The 14,209-nt window shown below is 41.4% G+C and overlaps 2 protein-coding genes across 3 annotated transcripts; both read left to right on the plus strand.

Annotated features, from left to right (window-relative positions):
* Positions 1 to 2,664: 2,664 nt before the first annotated feature.
* Positions 2,665 to 4,877, plus strand: LOC128470957 (uncharacterized). Its single transcript, XM_053452804.1, has 5 exons — positions 2,665 to 3,010; positions 3,095 to 3,349; positions 3,711 to 3,863; positions 4,214 to 4,269; positions 4,683 to 4,877. Exons 1-5 carry the CDS (start codon positions 2,665 to 2,667, stop codon positions 4,716 to 4,718), a joined length of 846 nt encoding a protein of 281 aa, XP_053308779.1. The 3' UTR covers positions 4,719 to 4,877.
* Positions 4,878 to 7,635: 2,758 nt separating this feature from the next.
* LOC128471751 (uncharacterized) lies at positions 7,636 to 13,382 on the plus strand. Of its 2 annotated transcripts, none has more exons than XM_053453727.1 (5): positions 7,636 to 7,673; positions 10,996 to 11,129; positions 12,029 to 12,382; positions 12,695 to 12,819; positions 13,118 to 13,382. In XM_053453727.1, the coding sequence occupies exons 2-5, from the start codon at positions 11,045 to 11,047 to the stop codon at positions 13,217 to 13,219; spliced, it is 666 nt and encodes a 221-aa protein (XP_053309702.1). In that variant the 5' UTR covers positions 7,636 to 7,673; positions 10,996 to 11,044; the 3' UTR covers positions 13,220 to 13,382. The 2 variants fall into 2 exon arrangements, with proteins under 2 accessions (XP_053309702.1, XP_053309703.1); XM_053453728.1 differs by having other exon boundaries at positions 12,029 to 12,358.
* Positions 13,383 to 14,209: the final 827 nt, after the last annotated feature.

The raw sequence follows: 14,209 nt of genomic DNA on the forward strand, positions 1-14,209 counted from the left end.
CAACGAGAACAATAATCATAATAAAGAGACATGCAGGGTGCAAAGTCTCACAAGGTGTACACTGGGGTGAGGGCAGAAACGACGGCTGGGTTTAAATGGTGGGGTAATAAATGTTGTAGGAGCTCCCCAGCTCATTTTCGGAGAGATACAAAGTTTTCTCATAAAAAAGAGACACTCGCGGTAATCTTGTATAATCAAATTATCGAATAATCGATGTCGGGAACTTACTCTGTTACTCAGATATGAGAAAATGCCTCTGGGCAGGGGCAGCTGCGGATACCCAGGGCAATATAAAAGGCTATCGCGGTGGGAAGATTCAAATAAGAGTTCTCACCCTATTGGCCAATCGAACAGCTGATTGGATCATTACTCCGATTGCCATATCAATGGGATTTGTTTTAAACCTTGTGCCAGCATAACATAAATCCTTACATCCAGCGTTTTTACAATTACCCCATCTTGGGGTATTCTGGCCAAGGCTGATCCATGGGGGTGGCAGCCCTCACCACCACAAAACCAGGGGGCAATTACTATCCCTGATATCCCTAACCAGCCCATTTACAGAGCATGCAGGGGCTCTATAGACGGCTTTGAAAGCCCCTGTACTCTACAAGTGCCCTTACTGCCCCTATGGCACTCTACGCCGAGGACAACGGAAGCCGTGAAACGGAGCCTTGGAGGCAGGCGGCAACGAGGCTGCACAACCCTGCGTGTTTTGACACAATTGCTTTACCCGCAGGGGATCATGTGACCACATTGTGTGAATGTTGCAATCTTCTCTAAGAGCCATGTCAGATACTTTCTCGTTGCACAAAAAACACATCGCAGCCGCAGCACCCGTGCTGGGAACCATCCTGGGGCTTTTATTTAGTCTGCGATTTCAAGTACGGCTCGTGTGATGTAACCAACAAAGTGTAAAAATAGAACAAATCGGGGGAAAGTCTGCGCGTACATCGTAAACCTGCAAACAGAACGCAGATGAGAGGAAAGTCATTATGGAATGTGTGTGACCTTCTATAATAAACCAATTTCATCTTCAGGATAGGAGAAGAAGCAGAATTTACCCCGTTACCCTATTAGGATTTTTTTTCTGGGTTTTTCACCCAATTACTAGAAGGACTAGAAGATCCAGATCCAGGAGAACATTTAGAACATTCGTACTTCAGGACGTCTCCAGCCCTTGGCTCACCTCTTCTGGTTCTTTGGTTCTTCGCCCCACCACTAGAACATTTTCTGCTGGCCCTATGGATTAGGGGTGATGGATGCCCCATTTATTGGGGTCAATAAACAATATCTACCTGTTGTGGGGTCAACCCAAAATTGTATTGCGATTTTGGGTTGAAGCTTTAGGGTATAAGGGCCTGCGTAGGATGGGGAATTAAGGTTGAGGGTGATCGGAAGATTGTACCTTTGGTACCTTTGGGGTTTCTCCATCACCTTACTCTGCCCCATTAATAAAAAAAACTGGAGAATCTACTTGGCCATAATTAAACTACAGCTGTAAGAAATTTAAGGTTCTTCCGGTCTTTCGTCTGCCAAAAGTACATGATTTGGTAAAAAAAAAAAAAAAAGCGTATGGAATCTGCCAGGGTAATAATATGTCAGAAATGTATTTATGACATAAACGGTTAAATAAAGTAGCAATAGTTTAATTTACACAGACCCGGGGCAGTTTTCCCTTGTATGTCAATAACATGCGCAGGATCCGGATTCTTTCCATAACACAACAGCCGCAGGGTACTTGCCAATATTTCCTTGTCGCATTATACCCAGGAACCCAACTTCTTAAACATAACGCCTGTGGGGGTAAAATGCGTGGGTTAAATACCAAGCGTCTGGGGAAAAAAATGTGTTAACTGTAAAAATGTTTTTAAAACAAGGCTCACCGTTCAAGATTTATGAAGGTCTCTTAACGTTGTTTTGATTACAGACGTTCCGGCGATTCCTGTACATTTCTCTATTTTGTTCTCGTTGAGGTTTCGTTGAGGGAACCGGAGCCCCGATCTGAAGCGAGAACCTGCTGGGTTTTGTTTAGCTGAGGTTTGTTCCCTAATTTCAAGCAAGAACCTGCCATGTTTCATCAGAACGTCTGCGTGGGCGTATGACACAAAGCAGATCCAAACCTGCCCAAAATCACCCCAGAAATTTACATATTCCAAAAACTAAACTGTTTAGGTGGATTAAAGATATCGGTAGAATGTTTTTGAGGTTTTTTTGGGGGGGCAACCGGTTAAAATTTCCCATCATCAGCAACTTTACCGGCTGCACAATTTCTTTTCAGTCTCCCCGACGTTATTGAAATGGATCGCATGCATGGAGCCCTCTCTTGCTTAGTGTTGCTGTCCATCCTGCCGGGAGTGAGCACTCAGGGTGAGTTGGCCATCCAAGGATTAGGCTAGAGATGTCTCCTAGAATTTGCGAAGAAAGCCAGAGGGGAAGTTAGGAATCCTTGGAAAGGTGGTGGGGGGAAGAAGCCATGGAATTGATGTCAGGAGAAAACAGATAGGAAGGGTTGGAATGGAAGCCTGGTTGGAGAAAGAATGGAGGACAGACATGGGGGGGGGGCTGAAGCATAGAGAATGGAGATTAGAGGAGAATAGAAAAGAGAAGGCAGATGGATGAGATGGAAGGAAATTAGCGAAAGAGAAGGCCCGGAAAGTTGTAATGGAGGATGGAGAAGGATTTTTTTTCTCCCCGGTTATTCAGGTTTCTTGTGAAAAATCTATAACGGCTCAATGTGGAGAGACGGTGAGCGGAACCTGCAAGTTTACCAAGAAGCTGGAACATCTCAACGTGAAATGGGGCAGCGACAAATCCATCGACTTCGACTTTAATAACGGCGGGGAACATACTGAGAACAGCCCGGAAGGAAAGGTTTCCGTGGAGGTGACGGGGATGGCGGTGACAATCAATATAATCAATGCCACCTTTTCCGAGGCAGGCGAATTCATTCTGGCTTTCAGCTCTCGAGCCGGGCATAGGAAGGCGGTCATCCGTTTCAGCGTTGTTGGTAAGTTTGCCGAGAAAGTTGGGTTTGCCACGCCTGTATTTCTTCATTTTTTTGTAAACGTCCTCCATACTTTGTTTTTTCCAGGTGTCTGTGACCCTATAATTAATTTCAGAGAAAGCGGAGATTTAATATGCGAGGTCAACAGCTCCAGACCGGTGCAAATATCCTGGTCCTCCGCAGGCGTAATGGAACATACAGGCACGGACGAGGAGCCACTCGAAGGCAAATTCCGAACCTACAGCTCTCTACACCCGTCTAACCGGACCAGACCGATGTGCTGCGTTGTTGTGGACGGCGATGGTCACTTAGAGAAGCAGTCATGCACCAACTATAGCGATGGTTAGTTGCGAATTATTATGATTGATTATTATTGATTGTTTTAGATAGCGCCATCAAGTTCCATAGCGCCTAGATGAAGCTTTATCTAAAGACCAGCTCAGCCTTTCTCCTGGTGGGACTCATTCACTAATGATCCGTCTCACTGATTCTCCATAAAAAGCTCCCAGGAGAAGTGAGGAAGCTTCCTAGACCCTCACTTAGTTTCCCCAAGCTGTGATCCCAAGTGTAGCCCTCATTGAACTCTTGAGTGTCCTACATTCGGATAAGCGTAGGGAAACAATGTTACCAAAAGAGTTAAACATGGTTCGTTCTATCCTTGATCAAGGAAGAGCCCAATCCTTTCTGATCGATTTCCTTTCAGATCATCAGCTTGCTTCGTACGATGGAAAGAAGAAACCAGTCGCAGTCCAAACGATCCTCCCCGTTCCTGCCGTTGCACTCGTGGGGATTCCAGCGTTTGTCTGGTATAAATGTCGCTCTCGCAGAATTTCTATGTCCTCTGCTGGGTTCAGAGGTGAGAGTCAAAATGTCAGTATTTGGGTGTTGGTGGTATCAGGAAGCAGCCAAATGTTTTCCGTTGCAGCCTGATGTCTTCTTGGTGGAAAGCCCGCGGAGAATTAAATATGTATCTGAATCGAAGACCGTCCTGAAGCTTTAAGTAAAACTCACTTTACATTCCAGGAAGTTCTACTTTGACCACAAGACAAATTAGCTTTTTTTTTGTTTTTTTTTTAACAGTTTGTTCATTCTTTGCATTTCATTTTTTTCCCCTATGACCAATGTTGGCTTGAAACAGTTGGAATGGACAGTATACGCGTCACCGTTTAAAGATACAATTGTAACAGATATTATACATTCTTGTAGAGCGCAGAACTTCCCAGGGGCCGCTGATAGGACCGGAAGAGAAGGACCAGTCTATGGTGAGTTTAGAAGACCCTGTAAAACGGCTCTGAACTGGTGAAACGGGGAGATCTCTGATCTCCCCGTCTGTGGATTTTACAATATGGAGGCTGGGGATAGTGACTAGCGCCTGGATATGATGTCATATCCCAAGTCATATAAATGACATCGGTCATATGGTTTCTGGCCTGGGGTGGACAGCTAGCTTTGATCCAGAAGACCTTATTACTGTTATTTTCAATTCCATGTCTGGCCAGAAGAGCATTCTGAGTGCTGTCTTTTTGAGTCTATAGTCATCAGTTACATCATGATGACATCATACTGGAGCAGTTCGTTTGAGACCGTGGACTTGACTGTCCCCATTCTTACCCCCAATGCTTTAGACTCCAGATTCTCGGGTGTTAACGACTCTCTTTGTATTCTCTTTTTACAGAAAGATCCCACGGCATCCACCAATGTCTACATTTAATGAAGTGAAACCATTTTGTGTTAATTCATTTTTTTTAACCTCTGCTTTTTCTATTTCTGTCCTGGAAAAGTAAATCATCATCACTGGTGTCTGTATATATCATATTCCATTTATATATACATTGTGATTTTTTGTACTATAAAAATATATGCTTCGACATTTCCTGTTGTTCTTCAAACATGAATTATTAATAAACTGTTCTTGATATCTTCAAAAAACAACATTTTTTATAGACAGGGATTTCCTCAACAAAGACCGTGATTGTCTGTGATAAACATTGTATGATATCTTTCCTCCAAGACTTCCTGAACATATACATCTATGCAGCTTTAAGAACAAATGCTGTGATAAGGAAGGTGGCGAGGAAGGGTTAAATGGAGCTTCCTGGGTCGCTGGGAATCTTTATATGTTTTACTGCAAAGCAAAGTACAGCTAAGGAGGGAATTTTCAGCCAGGAAGATTTCAGCCAGCATTTACGGGACTGCTTTCAGTGGGTTTCATATGCCTTTAAAAAAGGGCCTTGTCTACTAATCCGTGCGCGGCACCAACGAGATCTAACAAGATGGGAACAGGCGTATGTAGGTGAAACGCTCGGGCTCCTGAATTATAAACCCTGTCCTATGAATAAAGTAACAGGGGGGGCCGATGGACCTATGAGTGAGAAATTCGTATTTGCATGCCTTCGCCTGTAACTCCAAAAGTGCTCTGGAAACCGTGGGCCTTTCTGAAATCACGCAGAATGTTTCCTAAACGTAACTTATTAAGCTTGAATGTGAAAATGTTGACCCAAGTAAGGTCGCAGAGGGTTTTGGTGGCTAATGATGAAGAGGAGGCAATTAGCTGACATGTTTATCTATTTTTCAGTTAATACATAAGGGGGAGGACACGGCATAACAGGCTATTAACGATTAACTTGTGAAGCAATTGCGCTGCCCTTAAAATAACTTTGAAAATTCTAACAATTAAGGCCGAATGATTCAAAATAAAGAGGCTGGGAGATCCCCCCTCCACCCACGATGCCCCCTCTTCTCCCCTGATGCCCCTGTTTTCTAGGAGGTCAGAATGTTTGCTGGGTATGAGGGGATCGCAGGGTTCTACGGCCCTAAAAGCAATTTTTAATACAAAATTCTTGGTTCAAAGCTAAGTTATCTTTCTTTAAAAAAAAAGTAATGTTTGGATTTTTAAACTTTTCGGCTGAAAAGCAATAAAAAAAATTGGCAACCGCATCGCGTCTAGAAGGTCACCCAACCTGCTCACCCATGTTGCTTAATTTTTGAGTTGTTTTTAAAAATATGGTGATTTCCAGGGCGCATTACCTTCATTTTTAAGTGTGGGAGAAATTTTTATTTGTTTTTCATATCTGGGCTTTATTTAACCCATTGATTTTCACACCTCGGACCACCAACTCAGAACACGAATCCACGCCTGGAAAAGAAGATCAATAAATATCCCATTAATATTTAGGGGGTAAGAAAACCTCCCATGTATTGGAATATTTTAGATGGTGACTCTCCTCTCTTGAGCCCACTGCTTGTTGGGTAAGCGAACTCAGGGAAGCAAAGCACAACGGAGCATTCTATTTCCCTATTAAATCCATTTCATTGAAGTCACGCATATATACGGATTGCTTGATTTTATCAAAGTCAACCGGAACAAATTCAAAGTTCTACCAAACCGTTTGATCATTTTTTTTGATGCCTCTTAAAAATATTGTAGCTTCTTCTAGTGGAATGTTGAGACAAACAGCAGTGTTCTGTCAGCCTTTTAATGATTGGAATCGTTCGTTGTCCTTTTCCTGTTTGCGAAAATAAATAAATTAAGTCCATCTGCGATATGCTGTTTTCCCATAGACCCCGACGCTTCACTGAGATGCTCGATAGCCCAGCACTGACCTTCGGCAGTCTGGTTCATGAGGAGGCTTCACCGGAAACCATTTCGAGTCTCTATTGCTATACAGATGGATGCCGTGATCTGTCAGACGCTGAGTTTAGCCAAGGAAGCCCAACTGGGCAACTGGCCAATTTCAGCGCACATTAAACTGCCTGGATTGTGGACTCCATACAAAGTACAGGGCTTAAGGGTGAAGAAGACTCTCTTTACTCCCCTTCTCATGAGACTTTACCATAAGCCACCATGCGAGGGACCCCATCACTCCTTGCAATAGTCTTATATCCATTAAGATTTGTGTAGTCTATTGATAAACGAGTGGACCTGTCTGGCCCTGTCACAGGGTTGTCAATCCGTAGCCTACTCTTGCCTCAGAGATGGACCCAGGTGAGTTTGCTTGGCTTGACGCTTGTGGTTGTGGTTAGATAACAGGTTTCGAGGCATGAAACTCAACTCAAGCTTGACCTGAGCTTTAATTGTACCTTCTCTACAGGTGTGGTTCCTTGGAAAGTAATTGCCACCTTCCTGTTGGCATCATTTGCTGTGAATCTGATCATTTGGAGACACTACGAAACTCTACTACTGCCCCTTCCCACCCCATCTCACGCCACTGGGATCATCCCTCCTCAGATGGCAACCTGTATGATCCACACCCTCACCCTGAGAGACCCAGATGGCCAAGGAATCAGCCATTTGTAATAAATGCATGCACTCCATCCAGTGTATCGCCAATGATATTGTCAGACCGCGTGAAGCTCGTTAAATTATATCTGCATCTGCCGTGATTATAAAATTACATTTTAATTATCCTCAAACCAAAGCGTATTCACCGCAAGCGCCATTCTTCACATTCTTCACATGTATTTTTCTAGACCAAGGTGGTATTTCGGGGGACAGCGCGAATGTCCGTGTTTTATGAACGTAGAGATGATCTAGAGAGGATCCCTGGAAGTTCCCTCACACAACCTGAAAACGGAAAGTGAAAGTTCCCTCCGAAGTTTACATATCAGGCGTTCGTGCTGCTTCGTGTGTCAGTGCGAAGCTGTCACGCGTGGAGAGCAGTCTGGGGTAACGTTACACTCTGTTTCTGTCTGATACGGGAGATCAGCTGTCTCTGGGTCTCCGAGGTCTGCTGTGGTCAGCCGAGGAGGGCAGATATCAGCTCTGTGTTTGTAATTTAATGTTATCGGATATAGAAGGGTTAATGGGTCATTCCCAGCGATCTCGGTTGCGTTAGAAGTTTTGTCTCGCTCTTTCTCCTTTTTTCTTTTTCTCTCTCTGTCTCTTTTTCTTTTTCTTTGTCTTTGTCGCTCTCTTTCAGGTTATGTTTCTTTCTCTGGATTGTTGCTGGGTTATTTGTTTTCTAGTAATTGTTTGTTATTGTTTTTGCACGTGAGGTCGGCCTCGGTCTGCTCGTTCTTCTCTAAAATGCTGGACTTTAGGGAACTGATTTTGCATGCGTTTTACCCTCTCCCGGGTCTCTTCCCGAATGCCTTGTTTCTAAAAGTAATTATGTAGCCAGAGTTTTAAATTCTGCAAACTCCCAGTTTAGTGAATAAAGCCCACAGACTTTCTTCACCACTTTCTAACCCCAAAAACAGGCGGTCGATCCAACTTCTGCAGGCGCCTGGCTCCCTGCATTAAAAGCATTTATTTCATATTTATATTATCGATAGAACTGAACCGTGAAACCCCAGATAGTAGCTTTTTGATAACTGATTCGTATGTTTAAATATTTTATATTTTTCTGCCTCTATAACTGCGTTTATATTTATTATTTGTGCACGTTTTTCACTTTCCTGCTAAAATCTTTAATGCATAATTTTCATTCACTTAAAATCTAAAGCAGGGTCTGAACTATGATTTTTTTTTTCCTTGCAAAGGACTTTTCTTTTCCTGTAACTGATTTCATCCCGTAGTCACATGTTCTTGTCAAGTTAGTTTTTTTTACCCCAAATCTGCCGTGCTCCTAAGAAAACCGCCTCAGGTAATGCTGTCGCTTCGGCAGAAATCAAAGATAACTTAACCTGTAAGCCCAAACAGGTTGGCTGCCGTAGGCTACTACTTCCGTTACGACCAAACCAAGATCGTCTGGCTACAACTCTCATCACGCATAGCACGATAGATCAGGACTTAGAAAGAAGACCAAACATTATCTTACAAAAAAAAAGGAGGAGGAATGTTACAATAAGAGGACCCAATCTAAAACTAAGTCAGAGGCTTTGATGGAATGTAGAGAAGCTTTACTTTACTGAGAAAGTGGTGGATACGTGGAGCAGCTTCCCAGTAGAAGTGGTAGAGGCTAATACGCTGAGGGAATTTAAATATGCATGGGATAGACATAAAGCTCCTAAGACGAGACCGACGATTGATTAATGTTTGAGTCTTTACAGCAGGAGAAACGGGGGACTAGACGGGGGCCGGGGGCCGGTCTGCCTTCATGTTTCTGTATACACTCGCCATGGTGTATTACTAAGTGGGGTATATATTGTGGCCGTCACCCCTTGTCTCTCAGTTCCTTATCTTCATACACAAAGCTGTGAGGTTTGTTCTGGGGACGTTCGCTAAGCAGGGAGCAGGTTTTAGTGATGATGGAAAGTGTTGTCTCGCACGAGTGGCTGCAGACAATTGTCTCCGGTTACTGTGATCTACATGCATTCCATAAACACAACGCAAAGTCTGGGGTCACCGAGCTGTTTTCTGGCTGTAACATAATTACAAAAGAGTTTTCTAACCATCAATTAGCCATAAAAGAGTGATAACGGGCCATTGGAACACAGGAGTGATGGGAGTGATAACGGGCCATTGGAACACAGGAGTGATGGGAGTGATAACGGGCCATTGGAACACAGGAGTGATGGGAGTGATAACGGGCCATTGGAACACAGGAGTGATGGGAGTGATAGAGGGCCATTGGAACACAGGAGTGATGGGAGTGATAAAGGGCCATTGGAACACAGGAGTGATGGGAGTGATAAAGGGCCATTGGAACACAGGAGTGATGGGAGTGATAAAGGGCCATTGGAACACAGGAGTGATGGGAGTGATAAAGGGCCATTGGAACACAGGAGTGATGGGAGTGATAAAGGGTCTCTGTACGCCTATGAAGAGATTCCATTAAAAATCGTCCGTTTCCAGCTACAATAGTCCGTCTGCACTGGATTTCCGATCCATTTCATGTTATTTTAATGGACAAAATGTGCTTTTCTTTCAAAAACAAGGAAGTTTCTAAGTCACCCCAAAGTTTTTCACAGTCGTGAATTTCTATACTATAGATAGCGTTGGGGTGATGGGGGTTTTAGTGCTTTGGATTGAGAATCCTCTGTCGATACAAGATCTCTGAATAGAGATCCTATTTACGTCGTCGATATACCGAGCACACAAAAGGATTTAATTTCAGCATTTACATTTTGTTTTTTTCTAACTTCATTTACCCCGGGGTATGGGGTTTTTTTACGCCTAACATGAGTAGAAATGTTGTTTCTATCCAAGCAGCCGGCTTCAGATCTGCAATAATTAACTTTTCTCCCGGCTCTCTCATAATTGAGCTCCAGGGGCTTTAAAAGCTACAAACTTGTCCTATACATCTTGCAAAGCAGCTCCTGATACCTATAGGTGAAAAACATGCTCTTCAGAACATATATTAACCCCTTAAGGTCATTTCTTCTTTTTCTGCAGGTGTAATCTAAAGTATTTTGCGAGCAAGTTTCTTTCTGACATAGACAAACCAACCCAATTATTTTTCTTATTGAAAGCTCAATCGCGTCACGACAAGTTAGAGTTCTCATAAGGAGAGATGTTTTTGTTTTTGTTCCGCGCTATCGCAGATCCTTGGCGGAGGATAGTGAATTTCCCCTTTTCTGGACTTTGTCGTTAATCGACGTTATAGTTCACTTTTGCTTTTTTTTGCTTTTTATTTTTTTTTTGCTTTATTTTTTTTTTTAACAATAACAGGATATTAAAAGTAAAATGCCATCAAGTCCCTTCCTTTGTGTCCTGGCCTGACCTAGTCCAAGACTCAAGGCACCTTATATTTGGGTATTGTTCAGTCTTTCTTGGGTTTTATGATTAAAATTAAGATTATTTTTCTAACAATCTCAAATTTCCGTCATTATATTCATGGACTAAAATATTTTAATACATTAAATTAAAATAATATAATAATAATAATATATTATATTAAAATAAAATCACAAAAACCGTTTGGACGACCCTTGGGCCGGTTTGGATCATATCTGCTGGGAAATTCTAAAAATCAAAGATTTGTCGGACAAGTTAAAAAATAAGTTTTTAGTGAGAAAATATCTTTAATCAATGCTAAATTGTAACTTTTTTTTTACATTTTTGTAACACATAAAATCTCTATTTCCTTTCTTTTTTTGTCCCCCAGACTCCAAATTTGAAATTTCTTGAAGTCATCGTCTTCACGATCAGAAATAATGATACTGCTTTCGATTCTTTGCACCTGCTTTATAGCGGTTTGTTCCAGTTTGACAAAAAACCCCATCAGCGCAAGCACATCAGGTACGTACCGATTAATTCTTTGGGATATTATTATTATTATTATTATTATTTATTGTTTTATACTGTATAGCTCCATCATATTCGAGTTTACAATCTAGAGGATATGGATGATCTCGGCAGTATTATAGGGGTTATTGTTACAATGTATCTGGTCTCCTTTTTGTATAAGTTCCTCTATATGTGAAAACAGCTGTGAACAATCTCTTTGTAGAGAGACAATGAAGGAACGTTGTCCACCTTACTGTTCATATTCTAAAGTCTTGTTGTGATTCCCAGTCGGACTTTTATCTCTATACCCGATACTACAGTATATCGAGCTGCAGTATAGGGTATGTCATATGGAACGCCACCCTATACAATCTACTTTTGAGCACTCGCTCCTGGTCTGCCGTTGGTGTGTTCCGGGTTAAAGTTCTGGTTACGTTGGCTTTAACATGCCAAGAGCCCCTAGAACCTAAATCTAAGAGCTAAGGGTTAGACATACCCATGTTTGTTTGTGAGGTTTGTTGAGTACTATCCTTTCTAGAACATCTACTGGATAATGTCCATGGATGCTCTGGAGATTCCTAGGAGTGGACATGGATGAAACATGTATTGGCAGACGGGAATGGCGTCTATCTTACTGCAATATCTGCTAATGATGGAAAGCCACCTTTAAAAAGTCAACAAATAAACATGTGATAGGCTAGGTGGGGATGTAGCAAGTGGAGAAAACAGGATAGACAATAAATCAGTCCTCTTGTCCATCAGTCCATTCCTGTTGGGTTTGGTTTCCCACTCTTTGGACATTGGACATCTTCAATACTCTAATAGCTTTAGATACCCTTTAGATCATGTGACTCTTCAGCTTACTCTACACACTCTGGTCCATTAAGTCCAATATTTCTTTCTGTTTTCAGGGTTCTTACCTTGTGATTGTCGTGCTAACGTGAGAGTCAGTAAAGGTGGCAATGCAAGCATCACGTGTTACAACATCTCTAACCCATCAAGTATCAAAGCTCGAAGGTGGGACATCATCAAAGACAACATGTTTGAAAAAAACAATTCGAATGTCATTATTGCTTTGGAAGGAACCGAAAGGAAGATGGAAAGCAACGAAAATGCAACGTTATTGTTTAACAGGGAAAACAGTTCTTTAACGCTTGTTCTGTACAACGTGGAGAAATCAGGAACTTACGGGTTTCGGATTGAGGTTGAAGACGACAGAGACTTGATAAAGCCAGACGAATGTAAGACTGATGTAGAAGTGACAGGTGAGTTAGGGTCCCTGCGGACAGACACATAGATAAAATCCGATGGTTCTGCTTTTCTGGATCTTTTACAAAGACTTGTTGAAAAATACATGATGGCCACATTTTTTGGAAATAGATGATTAGGTCTTTGGTTGATACAATGTTGTCAGGTGACACTTTCATATTTAATTCTTATTCTAATATTCTAATATTTTTTAATTATATTTTTTATTATTATGATGATGTTTAAGCATTCTATAAATTTATATATGTTCTGTTCGCACCCACCTTATTCAGGAGAAAATTCAGGGGTTTTTTTTGCTTATTTTATAGGCCAAGCAGCGTCTTCAGAGGTAGTAGACCATATAGTTGAGACACCACGGAAGGCGTATTGGTGGGTCTTTTTGGCCGTTGCGCTTCTCCTCGTGATGGGCGTCTTGGCTGCAATGTCTCATAAGGTAAATTATAGAATCGGAGGCAAGAGTTACTATTTATAACAATACATAGAATACATAGAATGATCAGTGGTTGTCCGTCGATGGATACAATGTCTTGTCTTCTCTTGGAGCATTTGGTGAAGCTGGATTGTTCATTTTAATTTTTTTAGATACAAAATTTCCCTCAAATTACCAAATCCGTTAAACTAGAGTCTCATTTCCCTAAAAAAAAAAAAGACTAGAAGACAAATGCTGACATGCTTCCTACCAAAGGTAGTTTCCTCGCCATAGGTGTGACCTTTCACCTTCTGTTTTTCAGATAAAAAAGAGGACTCCTGTGTATAAACCTGGCCATGTAGACAGTGAGGAGGAGGTCCGTTTGGGAGAACCTCTTCCTGATCACCAGCCTTCCATGGTTTGATACACGTTCTTCATGGCAGAGAACCATAAATCAGAGACTCCGAGGATCTCCTGGTGGGATCACCCTCATTTTATAAATCTTGTGTATATAATGAAATTTTTAACAAGCTTTGTTCAACCAACACAGAACCAGAGCTGTACCTGATGATAAGCCATTAACCTAAAATACTAAAAATGTATGCAACAGTAGGAATGTATATATATATATATGTATATATATATATATATATATATATACACTGTGTATATATATAGAGAGAGAGATATCTCTCAAATCTAGGAATGCTTTATGTTCTATTTGTTACAATTTTATTTTAAGACACTGGTCTCGCAGAGAATATATAGATAGCTATACATTGTATCATTGTATAGGCTTACAAAAATGATTTGATTTGTCAATGCGGCTTTTTTTTTACTGTTTTGCATATGGTTATAAGCATTATATATCATTTCCGTTAACCCCTTAATGTACGGGCTCAAAATGCATCGTTTTGAATGGGCTTAGGGACCACCCATTGTCCTTAAGGGGTTAATATTGGGCCAGTATTGTATTGATGAGCAGTCCTCAGGTCCTATTCGCAAACAACAATTACCTTTCATTCCGTACGTTAACCCCTGTGATACAACAGGTTGTCATCAATAGATCGAGGCGCGTATGGCCAGTATTGTTAGTGCGAGTGCGCGGTGGCAAAAACTTGGAAATAAATTAAAATCTCCAATTTTTATTGCTGTCTGCCCAGTACCCCCCCTTGACCTGTGCGACTTATTCCTCCCCTTGGCATTCTAAGGATTGGAGTATAAGTGTCATTAAATAGAAAAGTTAAAATTAGGGGAATTCACCTGGTTCTTTTATTGTTTCTTAAAACAGAAAAAAAGGAAAAGGATTTTTATGTATATTACATAAATGTATTTATTGACTTTGTAAAAAGTTTTTTTTTAAAAGGGTTTTGCAATTTTCCATATATTAGTTTACAAAACAAAACTGCTGAAA

The sequence above is a fragment of the Spea bombifrons genome, chromosome 13, assembly GCF_027358695.1.
Source record: "Spea bombifrons isolate aSpeBom1 chromosome 13, aSpeBom1.2.pri, whole genome shotgun sequence".
NCBI classification, from domain to species: domain Eukaryota; kingdom Metazoa; phylum Chordata; class Amphibia; order Anura; family Pelobatidae; genus Spea; species Spea bombifrons.

Coding starts and splice junctions, on each gene's coding strand:
- LOC128470957 (XM_053452804.1), top strand. CDS start 2,665: ATGGAGGATGGAGAAGGATTTTTTTTCTCCCCGGTTATTCAGGTTTCT. Junction 3,350..3,710: donor ATGCACCAACTATAGCGATG/GTTAGTTGCGAA, acceptor ATTTCCTTTCAG/ATCATCAGCTTGCTTCGTAC. Junction 4,270..4,682: donor AAGAGAAGGACCAGTCTATG/GTGAGTTTAGAA, acceptor CTCTTTTTACAG/AAAGATCCCACGGCATCCAC.
- LOC128471751 (XM_053453727.1), top strand. CDS start 11,045: ATGATACTGCTTTCGATTCTTTGCACCTGCTTTATAGCGGTTTGTTCC. Junction 11,130..12,028: donor CATCAGCGCAAGCACATCAG/GTACGTACCGAT, acceptor TTCTGTTTTCAG/GGTTCTTACCTTGTGATTGT. Junction 12,383..12,694: donor GACTGATGTAGAAGTGACAG/GTGAGTTAGGGT, acceptor CTTATTTTATAG/GCCAAGCAGCGTCTTCAGAG.